This window comes from Mesoplodon densirostris, chromosome 15 (assembly GCF_025265405.1).
Source record: "Mesoplodon densirostris isolate mMesDen1 chromosome 15, mMesDen1 primary haplotype, whole genome shotgun sequence".
Lineage (NCBI taxonomy): Eukaryota > Metazoa > Chordata > Mammalia > Artiodactyla > Ziphiidae > Mesoplodon > Mesoplodon densirostris.
The window spans coordinates 17498281-17520514 of NC_082675.1; the positions used below are offsets into that span (position 1 = coordinate 17498281).

General features: G+C 43.0%; 1 protein-coding gene across 2 annotated transcripts in view; it reads right to left on the reverse strand.

Moving 5' to 3' along the window:
• Nucleotides 1–22234, reverse strand: part of ANKRD13A (ankyrin repeat domain 13A) — a 41659-nt gene that overhangs the window by 8652 nt on the left and 10773 nt on the right. For both annotated transcript variants that reach the window (XM_060118596.1, XM_060118597.1), the window contains exons 2-8: nt 12329–12461; nt 11410–11534; nt 9203–9248; nt 7556–7699; nt 6689–6878; nt 2840–2906; nt 1406–1487 (exon numbers count right to left, since the gene is read on the reverse strand). In XM_060118596.1, coding sequence (XP_059974579.1) covers nt 1406–1487; nt 2840–2906; nt 6689–6878; nt 7556–7699; nt 9203–9248; nt 11410–11534; nt 12329–12461 — 787 coding nt within the window. The remainder of the gene's footprint in view (nt 1–1405; nt 1488–2839; nt 2907–6688; nt 6879–7555; nt 7700–9202; nt 9249–11409; nt 11535–12328; nt 12462–22234) is intronic.

Genomic DNA, 22234 nt, shown 5'->3' on the forward strand with positions numbered 1-22234 from the left:
GTGGGATCTTCCCAGACCAGGGATCGAACCCGTGTCCCCTGCATTGGCAGGCAGATTCTTAATCACTGCGCCACCAGGGGAGCCCCTAACTTACTCTTTCTAGGACACTTTTTATTAGGATCTCTAAGCTAGATGAACAATAGTTATAAGAATTCAATCAGAATAGTAGAAAAAATTTGGATTTAGGAACGAGCCAGCTCTGGATTCTAACTGCACCTTGGCTGGTTGGAGGCCTCAGCTTCCTCACCTGTCAAACTGGACTAATGGGAACGGTAGTGAAGGTGTGAGTTAACAGTGGCCACGTGCTCACCGCATGCTGCAAGCCCCAGTCTCAAAGTTTACGTGTAATAACTCATCTAATCCTCCCGATGACTCTAAGGCAAGTCGGGTAGCACTCGTTTCACTGCTGAGGAGACCAAGGCACAGCAGGTAGGCCCTGAACTGGCCCCGCGCCAGCTGGGACATGGTGCCCAGGTATTGGCCATGTTTTGGCTCAGAGCCCAAGTTCTGTCCAAATCTCTCATTGTGATAGTTTGGACTAAATCACTCATTCCGGTGATAAATATTCTCCAATATCCTTATCTACTTTTTCAACCGAATCCAACCATTGTTCTCTATAACACATAAACAAGCCCTGTGAATGGCTTTCATTACAGCTGGAGCCAACCACAGGGGAGGACCTCCAAGAACGAGTCAGACTAAGGAACATTTTATAAAAAGGAAATTTGGATTGGCATGACCTAATCACATGAACCCCCAAATTTAACAGAGGCAACAAAGACTTCCTCTAGGCTAAAAAAAAAAAAAAAAAAACAGGGCCTCCCTGGTGGCGCAGTGGTTGGGAGTCCGCCTGCCGATGCAGGGGATACGGGTTCGTGCCCCGATCTGGGAGGATCCCATATGCCGCGGAGCGGCTGGGCCCGTGAGCCATGGCCGCTGGGCCTGCGCATCCGGAGCCTGTGCTCCGCAACGGGAGAGGCCACAGCAGTGAGAGGCCCGCGTACCGCAAAAAGAAAAAAAAAAAAAAAAAAAAAAAAAAAGAGTGGGGAGAAGGGGGACTTCCCTGGTGGTGCAGTGGTTAAGAATCCACCTGCCAATGCAGAGGACACAGGTTTGAGCCCTGGTCCGGGAAGATCCCACATGCCACAGAGCAACTAAGCCCGTGCGCCACAACTACTGAGCCTGCGCTCTAGAGCCCGTGAGCCACAGCTACTGAGCCCACATGCCACAACTACTGAAGCCCGTGCTCCTAGAGCCCGTGCTCTGCAACGAGAAGCCCGCGCACCACAATGAAGAGTAGCCCCCGCTCGCTGCAACTAGAGAAAGCCCGCACACAGCAACAAAGACCCAACGCAGCCAAATAAATAAATTTATTTTAAAAAAAAGAGAGAAAGGAAGAGATTACCTTTATATCTCTTTTTTTCTTCCTCAGTCAGGTGTTCTGTCCGTATTTTGGTTATCACACTCACATTGTTCACTGTATAAACCTTGAGAGATGTGTGCGAAAGGAAACAGTGACACGGGGAATCAAAACTCAACAAATAAGCATAGCAAGAGCAAGAATGCTGAAGCCAAAACAAAACAAAACCCAGCAAAATAAAAATGAGAAATGGTTAACATTCATTAGAACCCTTCAGAGAAAATACACAGCTACCAACTTAGAAATGCATCAGCAGTTACTTTGCATCTCTGACATTTTTAATTACCCCTGAGTAGTTAACGGTGACAGGCTGCACTTTCCAACTTGCCCTTCTTGTTGCTAAACACTCTCAAAGAAGGTCCTGCAATTTAGGCCTCCCAGCTGGATTTCTACTAAGGGGCCCAAACCTGCATCGTGTACTTGGACTGATGTGTGGTAATCTTATACTCAGACCAACTTAGACAGCCATCGGACAGAAGGAAAAAGGAAGGAACACAAGGTTCTCTACACTGGTAAGATTTAGAGAAAACCAGCAAGCCACTATTTAAAAGGTATTCCGTATATTGACCTCAAATTATTTTAACTGCCAGGGTCAATGCTCTGTTTTCAAGGTTGATTGAAGAATACTGGGGTCTGGAAAATCAAACATCACAGTTCACAGAGAATTAACTGTATATGCCAAAACGTGGATTCCCAACGTTTAAAGATTCAGGAAACACACCCAGCACTGGAAGGACTGTTTCTAAGTGCATCTCACTGAGCGTGACGTAAGCTTTCTTTGCTCACTCAGAGGTCACCAGAGGACCCTGCAGCTGCTGGCAGCACTGTTGTGAGCCATCAATCCCCGCTGCACTGCAGGGCTAACAAGAGGCCAGGAAACAGCTTTCCAGCTGCCACAGTGCCAGATGACTTGAGCAACTGTCGTCTCCACTATGACAACTATCTTCTAAATTCACTGACATCATGTAAGTGGGCTGGAAGCCTACTGGTTACAATTAGGCTGACTAAAAATATTGGGAGACTCATAAAAGCTACTTTACAATATATATATTTTTAAACCCACTCAGGTGATTAAAAAAAGATGAACGAGCATGTTAAATCTAGTCCTTTCTTTTTCTTTTCTTTCTTTTTTTTTTTAAAAGAATTAAAGGAATTGTCACTCCCACCAGGACAATTGGTACCTGGACTCATTTCTCTACAACATAGTTTCTCTTTGCCATAACTAGAGACCTCCTTGGGATATGCTATTCCATTTTCTGAAAGTCAAATAAGATAAATCCAAGGAAGAGACACACTAGACAGAACTTATTCCCCAGAGCACCTCCATGGCACAGATGCATGACAAAATCTGAACAGACTCCTCATTTGCATAGAAGCTAAATAGCTATGTTAAATCTTATTTTAAGAGTTTCCTTTTACCTTTGCTTCGTAACCATTAACAACTTCTGCTTTATCTGTCCTCCAGCCCCAGAATCCGGATTTAGTTCTGATAAAAAGTGAACACCACAAATTTCCACATGTACAATATGCCATTCAGATTTATCCCTGCAGCCTTTATAGGTTTTCTCCCCCAGCTTAAGTTAGTGAAGGACACTTGGAAATTAGGGTCCTACTGTCCACAAAAGGATGTTATTAACGACAGATGGCTCAAGCATCCCCCACCCCCTCCCACAGTTATTAATCAATTTGCCTCACCCCCGGCAAGAGAAAGCCTCCATTCTTGGCTTCTTTACGAAAGCTGCCGGCAGAGGCAACAAAGGTGGTGACATTTATTGGACAGCTGTCCCCAAGAAGTGAGTGCAGATGACCAGCGTCCAAGGGCTCGCCACTAAGGTGGTATCTGGGCCAGAGCATTCATCGGGGTCATCCCAGCCGTGGGCAACGACAGAGTCAGTGGCTCTATCCCCATAAGCAGCAGTATCTCAATCGAGGAATTCTTAGAACAGTGAGGCACAGACCATCCTGCTCCTGGGAGAACATGGGTGAGGCAGGAACTCATCACTGTGGAGAGCTGCTTGCAGAAGCCATTAGTGCCTGTGGAAAGGCTTGGGAGTCGCCCGCGTTATCAGGTTTGGTGCAGCGGGGGGGAAAGAATATCAAAAGCAGTTTTTCAGCCCAGCCGTTGAGTCCAGCTCTGTGGAACTGCTTTTAAAGCAGCCCAGCACTTCAGCAGCAGCTGTAGCATTGATAAAGTGCCCAAACACCCAGTTACTCAACTCAATATACTCCTGGAAGAAAAATGCATTTAGGAGCCAAATGCGGCCAAGAGGCTCTGATTCTTTTCCAAAGCAGCTCACCCTGGGAAATGCTCCCACTCCCGGGGGAGCCCTGCCCAGACTGCCCCTTTGTCTAGGACATCACATCCCAGCTCCGCTGTGACTGCTGCACTTGGGCCTGTGTCGGGCAACTGGCTGCCTCCTGCTCCGACCCCGGGGTGAAGCAGGACACCGCGCAGGAAGCTCCAGAACGGTGGCCGGGAGGCAGTTTTATCTACATGTTGTGTTTCCAAACAGTTTGCTTTTCTTCTAATGAGATTTGGTCAATGCAATTAGTCCAGACAGGGTATGCGGAGTTTTATGTGTATTACAGTCCCCCAGAGAAAGGAGGGACAAGAGCTTTAACTTTCCTATTCATTACCCCAGTTAGCACAACATGACTGATGGAGGGAAAGAGAGGACTCCTAAAGGGATGATACCGCATGCTAGCTATCTCCAATTTACATTCCAGAAACAAATTTAGGGACCGCACCTGCCTCATTAATGAACCCGAGTCCCCTTTTAGTCAGCGATCAATGAAAATCAAGATATCCCTTTGGGTGAACATTTCGATCCTCAGCTCCTGTCTCTCACTAAGAACCTGGTATCCTGGCCCAGGAAATCATCGCTTTCTGGCGCTCGGACTGAAGGATGGCTACGTCTGCTCCACTTGGTCCTTCGTGGACACTGAGAAGTCAGAGCCGCACTTTCTCCCTGGGAACTGCCACACTCCTCGCTCACCCACATCTGCTCTACCTGCAATCCTGGCTGCTCCATTTCCTTCCCCACATCCACTCTCTGACAGCTTCGTTATTAAACTCAACATCTACCTCCTATTTTAAAACCAAGATTCTAATAAATCCTTGGCTCCTTGATTAACTGTACATGCAGAGGCATCTGATCATGATAGGAGAAAACCCAGCTTCCTCTTTTGCCATTTTCACCTCTGCCCGTCTCCACTGAGACCACCATGCCAAAGGCCACTTAGCACATGCTGGGACTTGGAGGCTGCCACACAATGTGGAGAAAGGCTCTGAGGGTGGCAGGGAATACTCTGTTTAAGGTAGGCAAAGCAGAACCTTTCAGAGGAGAGACAAATCCAAACTGCAACCAGAGGGTATATTTCCACAGGCCCAAAATTCACTCAGGCAAAAGTATTACTTTGCAAACATCAAGCTCAGAGTAAGATTAGGAGAAAGAAAGGGATGAAGAAGACTATCATAATATAACAGGCCCATGTCTTCCAAATTTAATCAGCTGAACACTAGCTCACACCTCGGGTCAGAACCAGGCAAGCACACTTTTTCTAGCAGCAAACCTCACCCTCAAGAGGGGCCCAAGCCCTTGTTTGAACCACGAGAAGCTCACTAAGCACCTATTTCATTCCAAGCACAACCAAAAACAGCAGGTGCCTTCTAGAAATTCTCTCTCAGCAACTCTCTGATGCTCACAAAATGAGGGTTAGCCTGAACCATCTGAAAACCCCGGGACCACAGGAATACAAAATGTAACTCAGTACAAATGGAAGGGGGGCTGTCTACCCTCCGCTGGGTAACAGCCAGTAACCATCACATTCTCTGTAAATTACACTTCAGAGCAAACAATGAGGCTACAACTCTGCTGCTGAACTAGGGGGAACAGTGGCTCCTCTATGACATCTGAGATTTCGTCTTGAGATTCACTCCTTTTTTCTTTTCAGCTGAGGAAAACAGGAACCTGAAGATGAAGTCGCTTGCTCAGAGCTGCACAGTTAGCAGCCCTGCCGATGGCACCAGGTTCCTCCAGCCCTCGGCTCCCCCGTCTTCCAGCTTTATGAGCAGAGCCCTAAGCTGGCGTGCCCTCCCGGCCTGCAGAGGCGAATGCTGAAGCCTGGAGATGTTTTCCCAAGACCCTTCCAGGTAAAGCCACGGTCAGTCCCTAAACCTTGCTGTCCCTGGAAGACAGCGGCTGTCACCTGGTGAGGCCGGTGTGAGGAGGTTGGCAACAGGGGACTGACCCTGCCTCAGGGGGTGTCACTCCCAAAGCAGCAGCATACCTGGCATTTTCTCTTCTGTTACCAACAAATACCCTAATTCCACAGCTTGATCTAAATTAGGGGAAAGGGGCACTTAAACCTTATGTTTGATTAAACCTAAGACTCTCAGTTTTATTAATAAATTTTATACTGGAAACAAAGAAGAAAAGGAAAAGAGAGGTCAGTATATTCATTAAGAGGAAAGAAAGCCTAAATCCAGAAGAATAGTGTCCATGTCAGCTCAGGCTACGCTGCTTTGGTTTACAGAGAGCTGGATGTGACATCCTAGGCAAACACTCAGGGCTCTTACAGACTCCCTCAGTTAGGTGTGTTCTGCGGTAGAAGCACTCAGGCCAACAGCTATGACAGCCTCTGCCCCCTTACAGAGCGCCCCCCCCCCCCGCCTCAGCTCTGCCCACAGGCAGAGGCCCAGAAATGGTGTTCTCACCTGGGTTAACCGAGGCACAGACCTCCCCAGAGGTTTCTCCAGATAAAGTCTGGAACAAAACTGAAACCCCTCCAGACTCTTGCTCTAAACTATTAGGCCTCATGGGGAAGCAGGAGGTGGATGAGGGGGAGAACCACATTGAATTGTATGATAAGTGTGTATTTGACTGACTAATATCAGTATAACCACACTCAGTACTGGACCGATTCTACCTCGGAAACTCAAAGCTTCATGATTTGGGACTAGGGAGTCTTGTGGATTGCCAAACACAGAAATAAAATTCAAGCAAAATCCATGAGAAAAGGGCCCATAAAAGAACATGAAGACATTTCTCCAAGACTTAACCAATGTGCCATAAAAACGATACATGGTGGAGGATGTCAGCTGTGGTTTGTTTGGTTAGAGCAGAGATCAACTTTAAAACCCACTAGTGTTTCTTACACCATATTAGAAAAATCCCAATCCACCCATACTTTCCAATTAATATATACATGGCACTAAAGATGGCAGTAAAGGGATTAGACGTGAAAATACAGAACCTAAATCCATACCTTTCAAAAGCAATGTTTTTAGTGTCAAGGCTGGTGTTAATGACTGGGCTTGTGAGCCGCCTCTCAACCTCCCTGCCTTTTGGCTTCATCAAGTCCAGAGTGAGGCGCTCCATTTCCTGGGAAAGGTCAAAGTGTTCGGTGGTGACCACTTTGTCATCGTGGTTGACTTCCATTAACTCTGCCCAGTTGTCTGCTCATGGAAACAAGGGCATAACTAAGCACAGTGCAAGGAAGATGCAAAACCAAAGAAGCTTTGTATGTTAAACTGCATCATCTTTCACACACACCCCATACCCCCCCACCCCATGGTGCTATCTGATAAAACCTAAAGACTATTGATTATCGATTACCTACTTGCCCAGGAATGATCTGGCCAACTTTCCATAACTCAGAGGACGCTCTGGGCCATCTTCCCCAAAGATGCAGACTTTTAAAATAATTTGTATTTTTTGTTAGCAACACATTTCATCTGTGTACTTCTTTAAGTATATGATTACCTAATTAATATAAATTATTTATGCACAACACTGGGTTAGCCACACCATTTCTCACCCTCCATTAGGGGACCATGCCTGATTATGGAGGCAACATAAAGAGATACAAGACAGAGTCTTGCACTCAGAGGTTTAGGAACGTCATATGTCAAGAGGGTAACAGTGTTGGGTGGTAAATGATACGTGCAAGAGAACTATCCAGGTAAGAAATAAGATATAGGAATTGAGAGTTGAATAACTAATAAGAATAACAGCAACAACAACAAAACCTGCCCCAGAGACAGGCACGGAAAAGGCACATAAATGTGAATACACTTTGATGGTTAAAAAATCACTCAGGAAGAGCAGTGATTACTAAAATAGAACCACTCACCTTCTCCCTTAAAGATAAAACTCCGCCTCCCTCTTATCCAGCTCATGTTCTCAAATCCCAGCAATGTGATATCCACACGCAGTTTGGCACCACTTTTCCAAATGCGACAGACATCATTCGGGCATATTCTGGAAACCAAGGGCACTGGAGAAGAGAAGTGTACTACTGAGAAAAGCCTGAGGGCCAAGCAGAACAGCCAGGCCCCAGAAATCAGGATTCTGACTTTAATGAAAGGACAGGAGTGGCAAGATGGTGTCGGTCATACAGAACTGGGCTTGGCTCCCACACTTACAATACAAGGAGACATTCTTAAAAAATAAAAATGGACTTTCTGTTCTACAGCTGTTTATAAAACTGCAGATCTATGTCTTGTCAAGAGAAAATGCTAAATCAATTTCCCAAGAGCATTCTCAATCCCGAGTGAACCCCTCTCACTGACTACCATCAGGGCTAGAGTGCCTCCATCTGGCTGTCCTTATCCACATATGCTACTCTCGCCATCTGGCTGAGGCCCCCCTATACTGTCAGGCCCACCATTCAAGATATCAAATGTCTAAGATATGCCGCTTTTTAAACAAAAACTGAGATCAGAGTGGTTATTTGCATTAAAAAGAACTCAGTTTCATAGAAGAAGCTGAAGTTCTGTTCTTTCATATACTTTTTACTTCATTTAAATGTTTTATTACAAATATGACTTCTTGCCTGAAAGGGAAGTCTGGAAGTGAAAATAGCTGAAAATCTGGGAGTTAGAAACTGTCATTAACTGATCTACAAGAAACAAAAGTAGAACATCTAGGAAAATTACTGTCAGTCAATTTGCCTTACATAAGATTTTGGAGAAATACATCCATTTTGTTAAAAACAAGCTATTCCAATATTCATCTCATCTTCTTCCTTAGAAACACAAGTTTAGGACTTCCCTGGTGGCGCAGTGGTTAAGAATCTGCCTGCCAATGCAGGGGACACGGGTAAGAGCCCTGGTCTGGGAAGATCCCACATGCCGCGGAGCAACTAAGCCTGTGCACCACAGCTACTGAGTCTGTACTCTAGAGCCCACGAACCACAACTACTGAAGCCCGCGTGCCTAGAGCCCGTGCTCCACAACAAGAGAAGCCACCGCAGTGAGAAGCCCGCTCACCACAACGAAGAGTAGCCCCCGCTCGCCGCAACTAGAGAAAGCCTGTGTGCAGCAACGAAGACCCAACGCAGCCAAAAATAAATAAATGATTAATTTTTTAAAAAAAGAAAAGAGAAACAAGTTTAAAATGATCGCGTTGAACTCCACAAGGAAATGAGTAACTGATTTATGATAAACCTTACTAAGATTTTAGCCATTTAAAGTGAGATATTAAAAAACAAATAATATGGATAAATGTCAGCGATAACTGATAAAAGGAAGAGACAAAATTGTCTATATATTGTACTGATGAATGCTTGGGAGAAAAAGTCTTATGCAGGCGGGAAAAGATTGGAAGGAACACACCTAAAGCATTAACAACAGTTGTGCTTATGTGGGACTGTGGGTGACTGTCTTCCCTTATTCTCGTCTATTCATTTTCTAGATTAAAAAAAATACATATAACTTTTATAAAAAGTTATATAAGCCTATATTCAAGCTAAATAAATTTCAAGCCCACAGCCACTCACCCCAGCTGGTGAATTCCCACTTCATCTGCACGTAGAAATCCGGAGCCTGAAGGACAAAGGTTTAAAATAAATTACCCCTTACAGCGGAAACTAACACAACATTGTAAATCAGCTATATTCCAATTAAAATTAATTTTTAAAAAATAAAAAATAAAATAAAATAAATTACCCTTGGTACCATTAACTAAACACAAACACAGTAAGGTTTATTAGGGTTGTTTAAAAGGGAGAGGGAGAAAGAACAGAGAAGAAGAAACATAAATCGCAAACCCATCAAACTAAATCCTTATTTTATGTTCAGGCTGTTATTTTATCTCAATATAAAATATGTCTACACAGTTAATAAAGTTAACTGCAAGTGACAAGGAGGGAGATGGAGGGAGATAAAGTCAAAGTTGATTTAGGGGCTCAACCGTGTTCCTAACAGTAATGGCCCATGAGACAGGAGGATGGGCTCAAGCACCACCACAAGATATGGGTCACAGGCTGGTCTAAGCAGAGAAGAGGGAGCATGGACCCCATCTGTTCTACGGGGAACTTGACTGTAAAAGGCTTTGTGTGCTGGGAAGTGCTTGGTGTTTATCGGACCACTCTGAAACCAAGAGGCTGCAAGACATCACTGCCCCCAGAAAGTTGAATTTTCCCTCCAGTTAACAGAAGACTTTTGCCCCACTTTCCTCTTAAAGTTTTAGGATTTGGCTTCTTGAGGTTTCACACCACCAGAGCAGGCCTGTTTAGGATGATTTTCTGACCTACCATGAATTCCTACCGAAGGTTCTTGGAGAGCTACTTAAGAAATCCAACAGTTAGCATGAAGGAAGGAAAATGCTAGAAATTCCAGGTGTTTTTCTGCTCAAGAAAAACCAGATTCCAATGATGGGTGAAGACACTCCGAGGGGCAATGGATAAGAAATATGGACACGTAACAAGGAGACACTGTTGAAAGACAAGCCGTCACGCACGGCCTCTGGTGCCACCAAGCACCATGTTATTTGTGGGCTGTCTATAACCTCCAGCAGAGAATACCACTCAGTGCAGTTCACTACTATGGATCAATACAGGTAAAAAAAAGAAAGTCTTTTATACTGAATTTTTTAAGTGTGGGTGACTCCATATTAAATAAGTCATTTTCTGCTTTGTCAAATGGACAAATGATGTCTTTAGTTCCTCCTACAGCGAGTTAGATAAGGAAACAAATCTATGTGATCTTTCTGCACTCAAACACACATCTATTTTAAAAACAGTGGATACAACAATTTAATACTTCATGGACTTTTTTTTGTAGTATGTGTAAAATGAATGTCTTCGGCAGGATTTAGCTTGTGTCACCGAAATTTTTTTTAAGAAGAGTGCTCAGATAACAAGCAGTGATTGTCTCACAGCAAAGTTATTCCTTTTCTCAACAGGATTGTTAATTTTTCTCAAGAAATGTAGAAAGCCGATTTATCTAGCAAATATCTTTGGAAATACTTGGGGAGCTCACTTCTGTGTTTAAACTGAGAATAAACAACATGAAAATTGAACCGCTGGTACTTTCTCGTCTCCTGCTGCCTCGGGAATATTGCACATGGTTGACCAATAAGACAGTTATTGCAAGTGACAAAGGTTATCTGAAGAATGGTAACCATCATCCAAAACAATCCAAGAGCCTAGAAGTAAAGTCTTTTAAGAAAATTCTCTGTCACAGAGCCCATACATCATTCACAAGAGAGAGAAACTGCCCCAAAGCCAATAACTATAAATAAATTAAGGGAATGGATTAGAAGTCACAAAATACAAATGGCTAGAAGTGACAGGGGTGTCAAGGAGAGCTGCACACAGACTTCTGAGCCTCAACAGGCCCTGAAAATCCCCATATAGTCACGATGTTCATTACAATTTCCCCAAGATGACCTGAGCTCGGGATGCTACTTGTAAGAAAACAGGCGGCTACACAAATTAATTTCTTGATGTCCATTTGTCTTTAGTTCTAATTTTTAAATAACACTTAAAAGAGTAAGTCTTAATGACCCGGAAACGTAATCTGTGAAAGACTTCATACATTTAACAAGTTGGAAAAGCAAGGAATAATGCTATTTGGTATTCAGTACATCGTATTCACGACTCATAAAACTCCTTAGGAAGGCACACCAGGATGTCAAACTGTGTCTGCAGCTGCTGTTTCAGCATTTAACTCCAATGATGGCACTGTCAATTTTTATGGCTACCTCGAGAATTTTCTGGAGCAGCTCGGGAACTCCCTCGAGGGCCATGGATGTGTTGTGGAAGTCCCGATGCTGAAGGACTGTGTACACCATCTCGGGATCACCAGTGCTCACAGCCTCGTGCAAAACTGGAAGGCAAAAAAGTGAAATTTGATCCCCCTGTATTCTCACACTTTCTGACAAATTCCAAAGCCACTGTGAAAAGTATCTATCTGGATCAAAGGCCAATATTCTCTTCAAAGTGGGACACAGGCTGAAGCCCCCCCCTGATCTTTATGACCATGACTACTTACTTCGAGCCCTTACCTGACTGAGACGAGAACACAGCACTCTTAGCCTCTTGAGCAAACCCTGCCGTCATTCCCTTTCCCCCTTTCTTACCACTGGCTCTGAAATACTGACAGTGTCTTCAGAGCTGGCTTTCACTGTGTGATCACATAACTATGGAGATGGGCAGGTAGGGTTTGTGTTGTGTATATCCTTGCTCAGTCAACTCAAAATTACTCTGACCAGTAGTATGAGAGTGTGCAAGACAAGCGAAGTGCCAGGATTTCACTGGAAAATACTACGTTCAGCTACAACTTTTTTGATTTTGTCTATCCTCATGGATTCGCTAGAGTTACCACCACATTCCTCAGGGGAAATCCGGCCTTCACACTCATGTCTGATGCACATAGAGCCACTTTCCGGATAAGGAGTCACCCTCTACCCAGGGCTCTTGGCCCAGGACATAATTCGGACCACTGTGCTGCAGACGACCCAGCAGCATCCGAGGCTCTCATCTTCTCGCCCAGCCCCAAGTTCCAAGAGAGAAAGAGTCTTAAGATAAAGATGACGTGGGACAATAAGGATTGAAACTGGCCTTTATTCAGAAAGAGAAAACGAAATGAAAGGCTTTAAATCATTTTACAAGTATACTTGCCTGTCCATCCCTCGCGATTTTCTTTTGTAACGTCTGCTTTATGTCGGAGCAAGACTCTAGCAGATTCCAAATGTCCCAAAGAAACAGCAAGATGCAATAAGGTTCGACCTCGCGGATCCAGAGCCTCCACATTCTGTAAAGTAAACACTGGCATTTATATAATTGTATATATTGCATAAAAACGTGGAAAGGAGTTTGAGAGATAATATGCAGTATAAAAATTAAAAATAGGAGGGTCTGGGAGAACCCTGTTGACATAGCATCACACAGAAGGGATTTGGCGTGTTCACAGTGGTGGCAGAAGAATCTCTCTGACACATCTGGGCCAAAAAGCAACCTCAGGCTACTGAGACAAGACTCCCCATTCTCCTGCAAAGGTAAGCCCAGGAGGCTTGAGGCAGTACCCTCAATGTGCTGTGGATGGTAAATGTCATTTAATCCTAAGACAGTTCAGAATTAAATATGAGAAAGATGAAATACACCAAATCCACAGTATTCATTTTTGTGTTAACGTTAGTAGTATTCTGTGTAATATGGCATTTTCAATGTTTGTAAGATTTAGATAATGTATCAGAGAATCTGACAAATTAGCCTGTGATTCTAATGTAAGATATACCATTGAATAATTGATTTTGGACTCGTATTAGAGATTTTTACTAGTGTGCAAATAATATTAAAAGAGAGGAGGATTGGTTCAAGATAGCAGAGTAGAAGGACGTGTGCTCACTACCTCTTGCGAGAGCACTGGAATCACAACTAACTGCTGAACAATCATCGGCAGGAAGACACTGGAACTCACCAAAATAGACACCCCACATCCAAAGACAAAGGAGAAGCCACAATGAGACGGTAGGAGGGGCACAATCACAATAAAATCAACTCCCATAACTGCTGGGTGGGTGACTCACAAACTGGAGAACACTTATACAACAGAAGTCCACCCACTGGAGTGAAGGTTCTGAGCCCCATGTCAGGCTTCCCAACCTGGGGGTCTGGCAACAGGAGGAGGAATTCCTAGAGAATCAGACTTTGAAGGCTAGCGGGATTTGACTGCAGGACTTTGACAGGACTGGAGAAAACAGAGACTCCACTCTTGGAGGGTACACACAATGTAGTGTGCGCATCGGGACCCAGGGGAAGGAGCAGTGACCCCATAGGAGACTAAATCAGACCTACCTGCTAGTGTTGGAGCGTCTCCTGCAGAGGCGGGACAGAGGTGGCTGTGGCTCACCATGGGGACAAGGACACTGGCAGCAGAAGTTCTGTGAAGTACTCCTTGGCATGAGCCCTCCCAGAGTCCACCATTAGCCCCAGCAAAGAGCCTAGTAGGCGCCAGTGCTGTATGCTCCAGTGCTGGGTTGCCTCAGGCCAAACAACCAACAGGGAGGAAACTCAGCCCCACCCATCAGCAGACAAGCAGATTAAAGTTTTACTGAGCTCTGCCCACCAGAGCAACACCCAGCTCCACCCACCACCAGTCCCTCTGATCAGGAAGCTTGCACAAGCCTCTTAGATAGCCTCATCCACCAGAGGGCAGACAGCAGAAGCAAGAAGAACTACAATTCTGCAGCCTGTGGAAGGAAAACCACATTCACAGAAAGACAGACAAAATGAAAAGGCAGAGGACTTTGTACCAGATGAAGAAACAAGATAAAATCCCAGAAAAACAACTAAATGAAGTGGAGATAGGCAACCTTCCAGAGAAAGAATTCAGAATAATGATACTGAAAATGATCCAGGACCTCAGAAAAAGAATGGAGGCAAAGATCGAGAAGATGCAAGAAACATTTAACAAAGACCTAGAAGAATTAAAGAACAAACACTAAAGAACAAACAAACAGAGATGAACAATCCAATAACTGAAATGAAAAATACACTAGAAGGAATCAACAGTAGCATAAATGAGGCAGAAGAACGGATAAGTGACCTGGAAGACAGAATGGTGGAATCCACTGCCACGGAACAGAATAAAGAAAAAAGAATGAAAAGAAGACAGCCTAAGAGACCTCGGGGACAACATTAAACGCAACAACATTTGCATTATAGGGGTCCCAGAAGGAGAAGTGAGAGAGAAAGGACCCGAGAAAATATTTGAAGAGATTATAGTCAAAAACTTCCCTAACATGGGAGAGGAAATAGCCACCCAAGTCCAGGAAGCGCAGAGAGTCCCATTACAGGATAAACCCAAGGAGAAACATGCTGAGACACATAGTAATCAAACTGACAAAAATTAAAGACAAAGAAAATTATTGAAAGCAACAAGGGAAAAATCACAAATAACATACAAGGGAACTCCCATAAGGTTAACAGCTGATTTCTCAGCAGAAACTCTACAAGCCAGAAGGGAGTGGCATGATATATTTAAAGTGATGAAAGGGAAGAACCTACAACCAAGATTACTCTAGCCAGCAAGGATCTCATTCAGATTCAATGGAGAAATCAAAAGCCTTACAGACAAGCAAAAGCTAAGAGAATTCAGCACCACCAAACCAGCTCTACAACAAATGCTAAAGGAACTTCTCTAAGTGGGAAACACAAGAAAGGAAAAGGACCTACAAAAACAAACCCAAAACAATTAAGAAAATGGTAATAGGAATATACGTATTGATAATTACCTTAAACGTGAATGGATTAAATGCTCCTACCAAAAGACACAGGCTTACTGAATGGATACAAAAACAAAACCCATATATATGCTGTCTACAAGAGACCCACTTCAGACCTAGGGACATATACAGACTAAAAGTGAGGGGATGGAAAAACATATTCCATGCAAATGGAAATCAAAAGAAAGCTGGAATAGCAATACTCGTATCAGATAAAATAGACTTTAAAATAAAGAATGTTACAAGAGACAAGGAAGGACACTACATAATGATCAGGGATCAATTCAAGAAGAAGATAGAACAACTATAAATATATATGCACCCAACACAGGAGCACCCCAATACATAAGGCAAATGCTAACAGCTATAAAAGAGGAAATTGACAGTAACACAATAATAGTGGGGAACTTTAACACCTCACTTACACCAATGGACAGATCTTACAGACAGAAAATTAATAAAGAAACACAAGCTTTAAATGACACAACAGACCAGATAGATTTAATTGATATTTATAGGACATTCCACCCAAAAACAACAGATTACACTTTCTTCTCAAGTGCACACAGAACATTCTCCAGGATCGATCACATTTTCGGGCACAAATCAAGTCTCAGTAAATTTAAGAAAATTGAAATCATATCATGCATCTTTTCCGACCACAATGCTATGAGATTAAAATCCATCACAGGGAAAAAAATGTAAAAAACACAAACACATGGAGGCTAAACAATACATTACTAAATAACCAAGAGATCACTGAAGAAATCAAAGAGGAAATAAAAAAATACCTAGAGACAAATTACAACGAAAACACAATGATCCAAAACCTGTGGGATGCAACAAAAGCAGTTCTAAGAGGGAAGTTTATAGCAATACAAGCCTACCTGAAGAAACAAGAAAAATCTTAAATAAACAATCTAAACTTACACCTAAAGGAACTAGAGAAAGAAGAACAAACAAAACCCAAACTTAGCAGAAGGAAAGAAATCATAAAGATCACAGCAGAAATAAATGAAATACAAACAAAGAAACCAATAGCAAATATCAGTAAAACTAAAAGCTGGTTCTTTGAGAAGATAAACAAAACTGATTAACCTTTAGCCAGACTCATCAAGAAAAAGAGGGAGAGAACTCATATCAATAAAATAAGAAATGAAAAAGGAGAAGTTACAACAGACACTGCAGAAATACAAAGCATCATAAGGGACTACTACAAGCAACTCTATGCCAATAAAATGGACAACCTGGAAGAAACGGACAAATTCTTAGAAAGGTATAACCTTCCAAGACCGAACCAGGAAGAAACAGAAAATATGAATAGACCAATCACAAGTAATGAAATTGAAACTGTGATTAAAAATCTTCCAACAAACAAAAGTCCAGGACCAGATGGTTTCACAGGTGAATTCTCTCACACATTTAGAGAAGAGCTAACACTCATCCTTCTCAAACTCTTCCAAAAAATTGCAGAGGAAGGAACACTCCCAAACTCATTCTATGAGGCCACCATCACCCTGATACCAAAACCAAAGATACTACAAAAAAAGAAAATTACAGACCAATATCACTGATGAATATAGATGCAAAAATCCTCAACAAAATACTAGCAAACAAAATCCAACAACACATTAAAAGGATCATACACCATGATCAAGTGGGATTTATCCCAGGGATGCAAGGATTCTTCAATATATGCAAATCAATCAATGTGATACACCATATTAACAAATTGAAGAAGAAAAACCATATGATCATCTCAGTAGATGCAGAAAAACCTTTTGACAAAACTCAACACCAGGGGCTTCCCTGGTGGCGCAGTGGTTGGGAGTCTGCCTGCCGATGAAGGAGACGCGGGTTCACGCCCTGGTCTGGGAGGATCCTGTGTGCCGCGGAGCGACTGGGCCCGTGAGCCACAATTACTGAGCCTGCGCGTCTGGAGCCTGTGCTCCGCAGCAGGAGAGGCCGCGATAGCGAGAAGCCCGCGCAACGCGATGAAGAGTGGCCCCCGCTCACCGCAACTAGAGAAAGCCCTCGCACGGAAACGAAGACCCAACACAGCCATATATAAATTAATTAATTTAAAAAAATACTCAACACCAATTTATGATAAAAACTCTCCAGAAAGTGGGCATAGAGGGAACCTACCTCAACATAATAAAGGCCATATACGACAAACCCACAGCAAACATTATTCTCAATGGTGAAAAACTGAAAGCATTTCCTCTAAGATCAGGAACAAGACAAGGATGTCCACTCTCACCACTATTATTCAACATAGTTTGGAAAGTCCTAGCTATGGCAATCAGAGAAGAAAAAGAAATAAAAGGAATACAAATTGGAAAAGAAGAAGTAAAACTGTCACTGTTTGCAGATGACATGATACTATACATAGAGAATGCCACCTGAAAACTACTAGGCTAATCAATGAATTTGGTAAAGTTGCAGGATACAAAATTAATGCACAGAAATCTCTTTCATTCCTATATACTAACAACAATGAAAGATCAGAAAGAGAAATTAAGGAAACTATCCCATTCACCATTGCAACAAAAAGAATAAAATACCTAGGAATAAACCTACCTAAGAAGGTAAAAGACCTGTACTCAGGGCGTCCCTGGTGGCACAGTGATTAAGAATCCACCTGCCATGCAGGGGACATGGGTTCAAACCCTGATCCAGGAAGATCCCACATGCTGTGGAGAAACTAAGCCTGTACGCCACAACTACTGAGCCTGCGCTCTAGAGCCCGCGTGCCACAACTACTGAAGCCCACACGCCTAGAGCCCATGCTCCGCAACAAGAGAAGCCGCCACAATGAGAAGCCCGCACACCACAACGAAGAGTAGCCCCTGCTCAACGCAACTAAAGAAAGCCCACGCGCAGCAATGAAGACCCAATTCAGCCATAAATAAATAAATAAACAAACAAATAAATAAATAAGAAAACCTTTACTCAGAAAACTATAAAACACGGATGAAAGAAATCAAAGATGACACAAACAGATGGAGAGATATACCATGTTCTTGGATTGCAAGAATCAATATTGTGAAAATGACTATACTACCCAAAGCAATCTATAGATTCAATGCAATCCCTATCAAATTACCAGTGGCATTTTTTACAGAACTAGAACAAAAAATCTTAAAATTTGTATGGAGACACAAAAGACCCCAAATAGCCAAAGCAGTCTTGAGGGAAAAAAACGGAGCTGGAGGAATAAGACTCCCTGACCTCAGATTATACTACAAAGCTACAGTAATCAAGACAATATGGTACTGGCACAAAAACAGAAATGTAGATCAATGGAACAGGATAGAAAGCCGAGTTAAACCCACGCACCTATGGTCAACTAATCTATGACAAAGGAGACAAGGATATACAATGGAGAAAAGACAGTCTCTTCAGTAAGTGGTGCTGGGAAAACTGGACAGCTGCATGTAAAATAATGAAATTAGAACACTCCCTAACACCATACACAAAAATAAACTCAAAATGGATTAGAGACCTAAATGTAAGACCGGACACTTTAAAACTCTTAGAGGAAAACATAGGAAGAACACTCTTTGACATAAATCACAGCAAGATCTTTTTTGATCCACCTCCTAGAGTAATGGTAATAAAAACAAAAATAAACAAATGGGACCTAATGAAATTTAAAAGCTTTTGAAAAGCAAAGGAAACTATAAACAAGACAAAAAGACAACTCTCAGAATGGGAGAAAATATTTACCAATGAATCAACAGACAAAGGATTAATCTCCAAAATATATAAACAGCTCATGCAGCTCAATATTAAAAAAACAAACAACCCAATCAAAAAATGGGCAGGGGAAGCTTCCTTGGTGGTACAGTGGTTAAGAATCCGCCTGCCAGTGCAGGGGACACGGGTTCAAGCCCTGGTCCAGGAAGATCCCACATGCCACGGAGCAACTAAGCCCACGTGCCACAACTACTGAGCCTGTGCTCCAGAGCCCGTGAACCACGACTCCTGAAGCCCGGGCACCTGGAGCCCGTGCTCTGCAACAAGAGAAGCCGTCGTAATGAGAAGCCCGCACACCACAACGAAGAGTAGCCCCCACTCACTGCAACTAGAGAAAGACTGTGCACAGCAGCAAAGACCCAATGCAGCCAAAAATAAATAAATAAAGTAAATAATAATAAAATTAGAAAAAAAATGGGTAGAAGACGTAGACATCTCTCCAAAGAAGACATACAGATGGCCAAGAAGCACATGAAAAGCTGCTCAACATCACTAATTATTAGAGAAATGCTAATCAAAACTACAGTGAGGTATCACCTCACACCAGTTAGAATGGGCATCATCAGGGCTTCCCTGGTGGCGCAGTGGTTGAGAGTCCGCCTGCCGATGCAGGGGACACGGGTTCGTGCCCCGGTCCGGGAAGATCCCACATGCCGCGGAGCGGCTGGGCCCGTGAGCCATGGCCGCTGGGCCTGCGCGTCCGGAGCCTGTGCTCCGCAACGGGAGAGGCCACAACAGTGAGAGGCCCATGTACCGCAAAAAAAAAAAAAAAAAAAAGAATGGGCATCATCAGAAAATCTACAAACAACAAATGCTGGAGAGGGTGTGGAGAAAAGGGAACCCTCTTGCACTGTTGGTGGAAATGTAAACTGATACAGCCACTATGGAGAACAGTACGGAGGTTCCTTAAAAAACTAAAAATAGAATTACCATATGACCCAGCAATTCCACTACTGGGCATATACCCAGAGAAAACCATAATTCAAAAAGACACATGCACCCCAATGTTCACTGCAGCACTATTTACAATAACCAGGTCATGGCAGCAACCTAAATGCCCATCGACAAAGGAATGGATTAAGAAGATGTGGTACATATATACAATGGAATATTACTCAGCCATAAAAAGGAACGAAATTGGGTCATTTGTAGAGACATGGATGGATCTAGAGACTGTCATACAGAGTGAAGTAAGTCAGAAAGAGAAAAACAAATATTGTATATTAATGCATATATGTGGAACCTAGAAGAATGGTACAGATGAACCGGTTTGCAGGGCAGAAATAGTGACACAGATGTAGAGAACAAACGTATGGACACCAAGGAGGGAAAATGGCAGGGGGATGGTGGTGGTGGTGGGATGAATTGGGAGACTGGGATTGACATATATACACTAATATGTATAAATAGATAACTAATAAGAAACTGCTATATGAAAAAATCAAATTCAAAAAAAATTAAAAATAATATTTGCACATCATGACAGCACTATATGGGAAAATGAATGCTTGCAAGTGGGCAAGACTGAAACATGACTCTGGGAGCTATACATAAAGATGACAGTTACTAAGTTCCTTTTTCTATAAAGTTAAGTGCCTCATAAACACTGGCTATAGGCCTCAGATCATTGAACACAACCTTAAGCACGAATGGCACTCAACACAACAGCACTCAAATTAAGTCTAAATAAGGCTAAGGGCTTTCATGGAAATGCAACCACCCTATGACACGGAACATGGGGGATTTCTCCAGCACATCTCAGCATTCAAGTCAAGAACAGAAAGTGCAGGACTTTAATCAAAACCGAAAGTACAGAAGATAATTTGAGTGAGAATAAAATTACATTCTCTAGCTGGATTCCCACCAAAACACCACTCTCATTATTGTGTGTTGAGTGCCCCAAAGTAGCAGCACCCACAGGTTCCACAGACAACCAGCATGATCCACCAGGCATGTGTGTGGACATATTTGCAGATAAATGTCCATTTGGCTTTGACTCTTCATTCCTATTTTGGCCCTCCTCCCGGCACCTGCGCTGGGTCTCCAGAGCTCAGTCTGAACAACTGAGTGCTGCCTTCCAAAGACGGCTCTGGATGTTCTTCCAAGGACACAAGAAACTGCCATGGGGCTTTTGGAATATAAAAACTTTTACGTGCCATGATACTGCTTAGAAAATGTGCTTTATGTTGATTTGAGATGCTAGTTGTTGTGCAGCCTCCAGAGATATCCAGAACAAGCCACTATCGGCCACAGGAAAGGAAGGTAAGCGGGACTGTGGGTAAGCAGCTTCTATCCAACAGCTACTGAGCTTCCCTGTTTTGCTAATTGTATCATGGCTATTCTGGAGTGAAGACAGGAACTGCTACTGACGAAAAATAGAAGTGGTCGAAGACATTCTGCTAAGTGAACTCGTGTCCTCCTGGACCAACCCCAGACCTCAGCGTTCTCTCAGGTGCTGAAATGCCAACAAGTCTCCTGGAACGGGGCCCACACCACCTCCTGGGATTCCCTGACTTTTCCCAAGGGGACGGCCTGTCTATCTCACCAAAGCGTCCAAAGGGCAGGATCCGAGTTTCATATTTCTTAGCTTCTGCCACCGTAGACTCTAATTTGCATTAAATCATTGTTCTTTAAAAAAAGTAATATGGGCTTCCCTGGTGGTGCAGTGGTTGAGAGTCTGCCTGCCGATGCAGGGGACACGGGTTCGTGCCCCGGTCCGGGAAGATCCCACATGCCACGGAGCGGCTGGGCCCGTGAGCCATGGCCGCTGAGCCTGTGCGTCCGGAGCCTGTGCTCCGCAACGGGAGAGGCCACAGCAGTGAGAGGCCCGCGTACCGCACCTAAATAAATAAATAAATAAATAAAACAAAATAAAATAAAAATAATAAAAAAATTTTAAAAAGTAATATGACTTTAAACTATTAACTAAGCTGAAGTTTATTAGGCAAGAAATAATTAGCAAATTTATTATTTTCTTTCATGTCTCTTACAGATACTGTTTTCTTACTCAACAAGTTCAACGTACTACATGAAAGGTGCTAGGGTTAGCATACTGCCCGACACAGGAGATGCTTAACAATATTTACCACACAAAAGGGGAAACTCTACTTACTTTAATTCATACCCCAGAACAAAACTAACATCTCGGACTAAGCTCCTGGGCAACCATTAAGATACAATGTATAAAATGAAAGCCAAATATATTTTGTCGACTTTTTTCTGTTTTGGACCATGGGGAAAACTGTATGTCGGAGCCACATAGCTGCACACTTTGCATGGCTAACTGTTCAGAGCCTCCTGTGCCTCTCCTCATTTGAAAGGAGAGAAGGAAGGAAGAATAATATAATATATTACGGTGACAGTATGATTTAAAACAATGGATGAATAACAATTAGAGTGGGAAAAAAGGATAGAAAATCAATAGAGAAAATCAACAAAACCAAAAGTTGGCTCTTCGAAAATATCAACAAAATTGACAAAATTTCAGCTAGACTGACCAAGGAAAAAAAAAGACTAAAGTTACCAAAATCAGGAATGA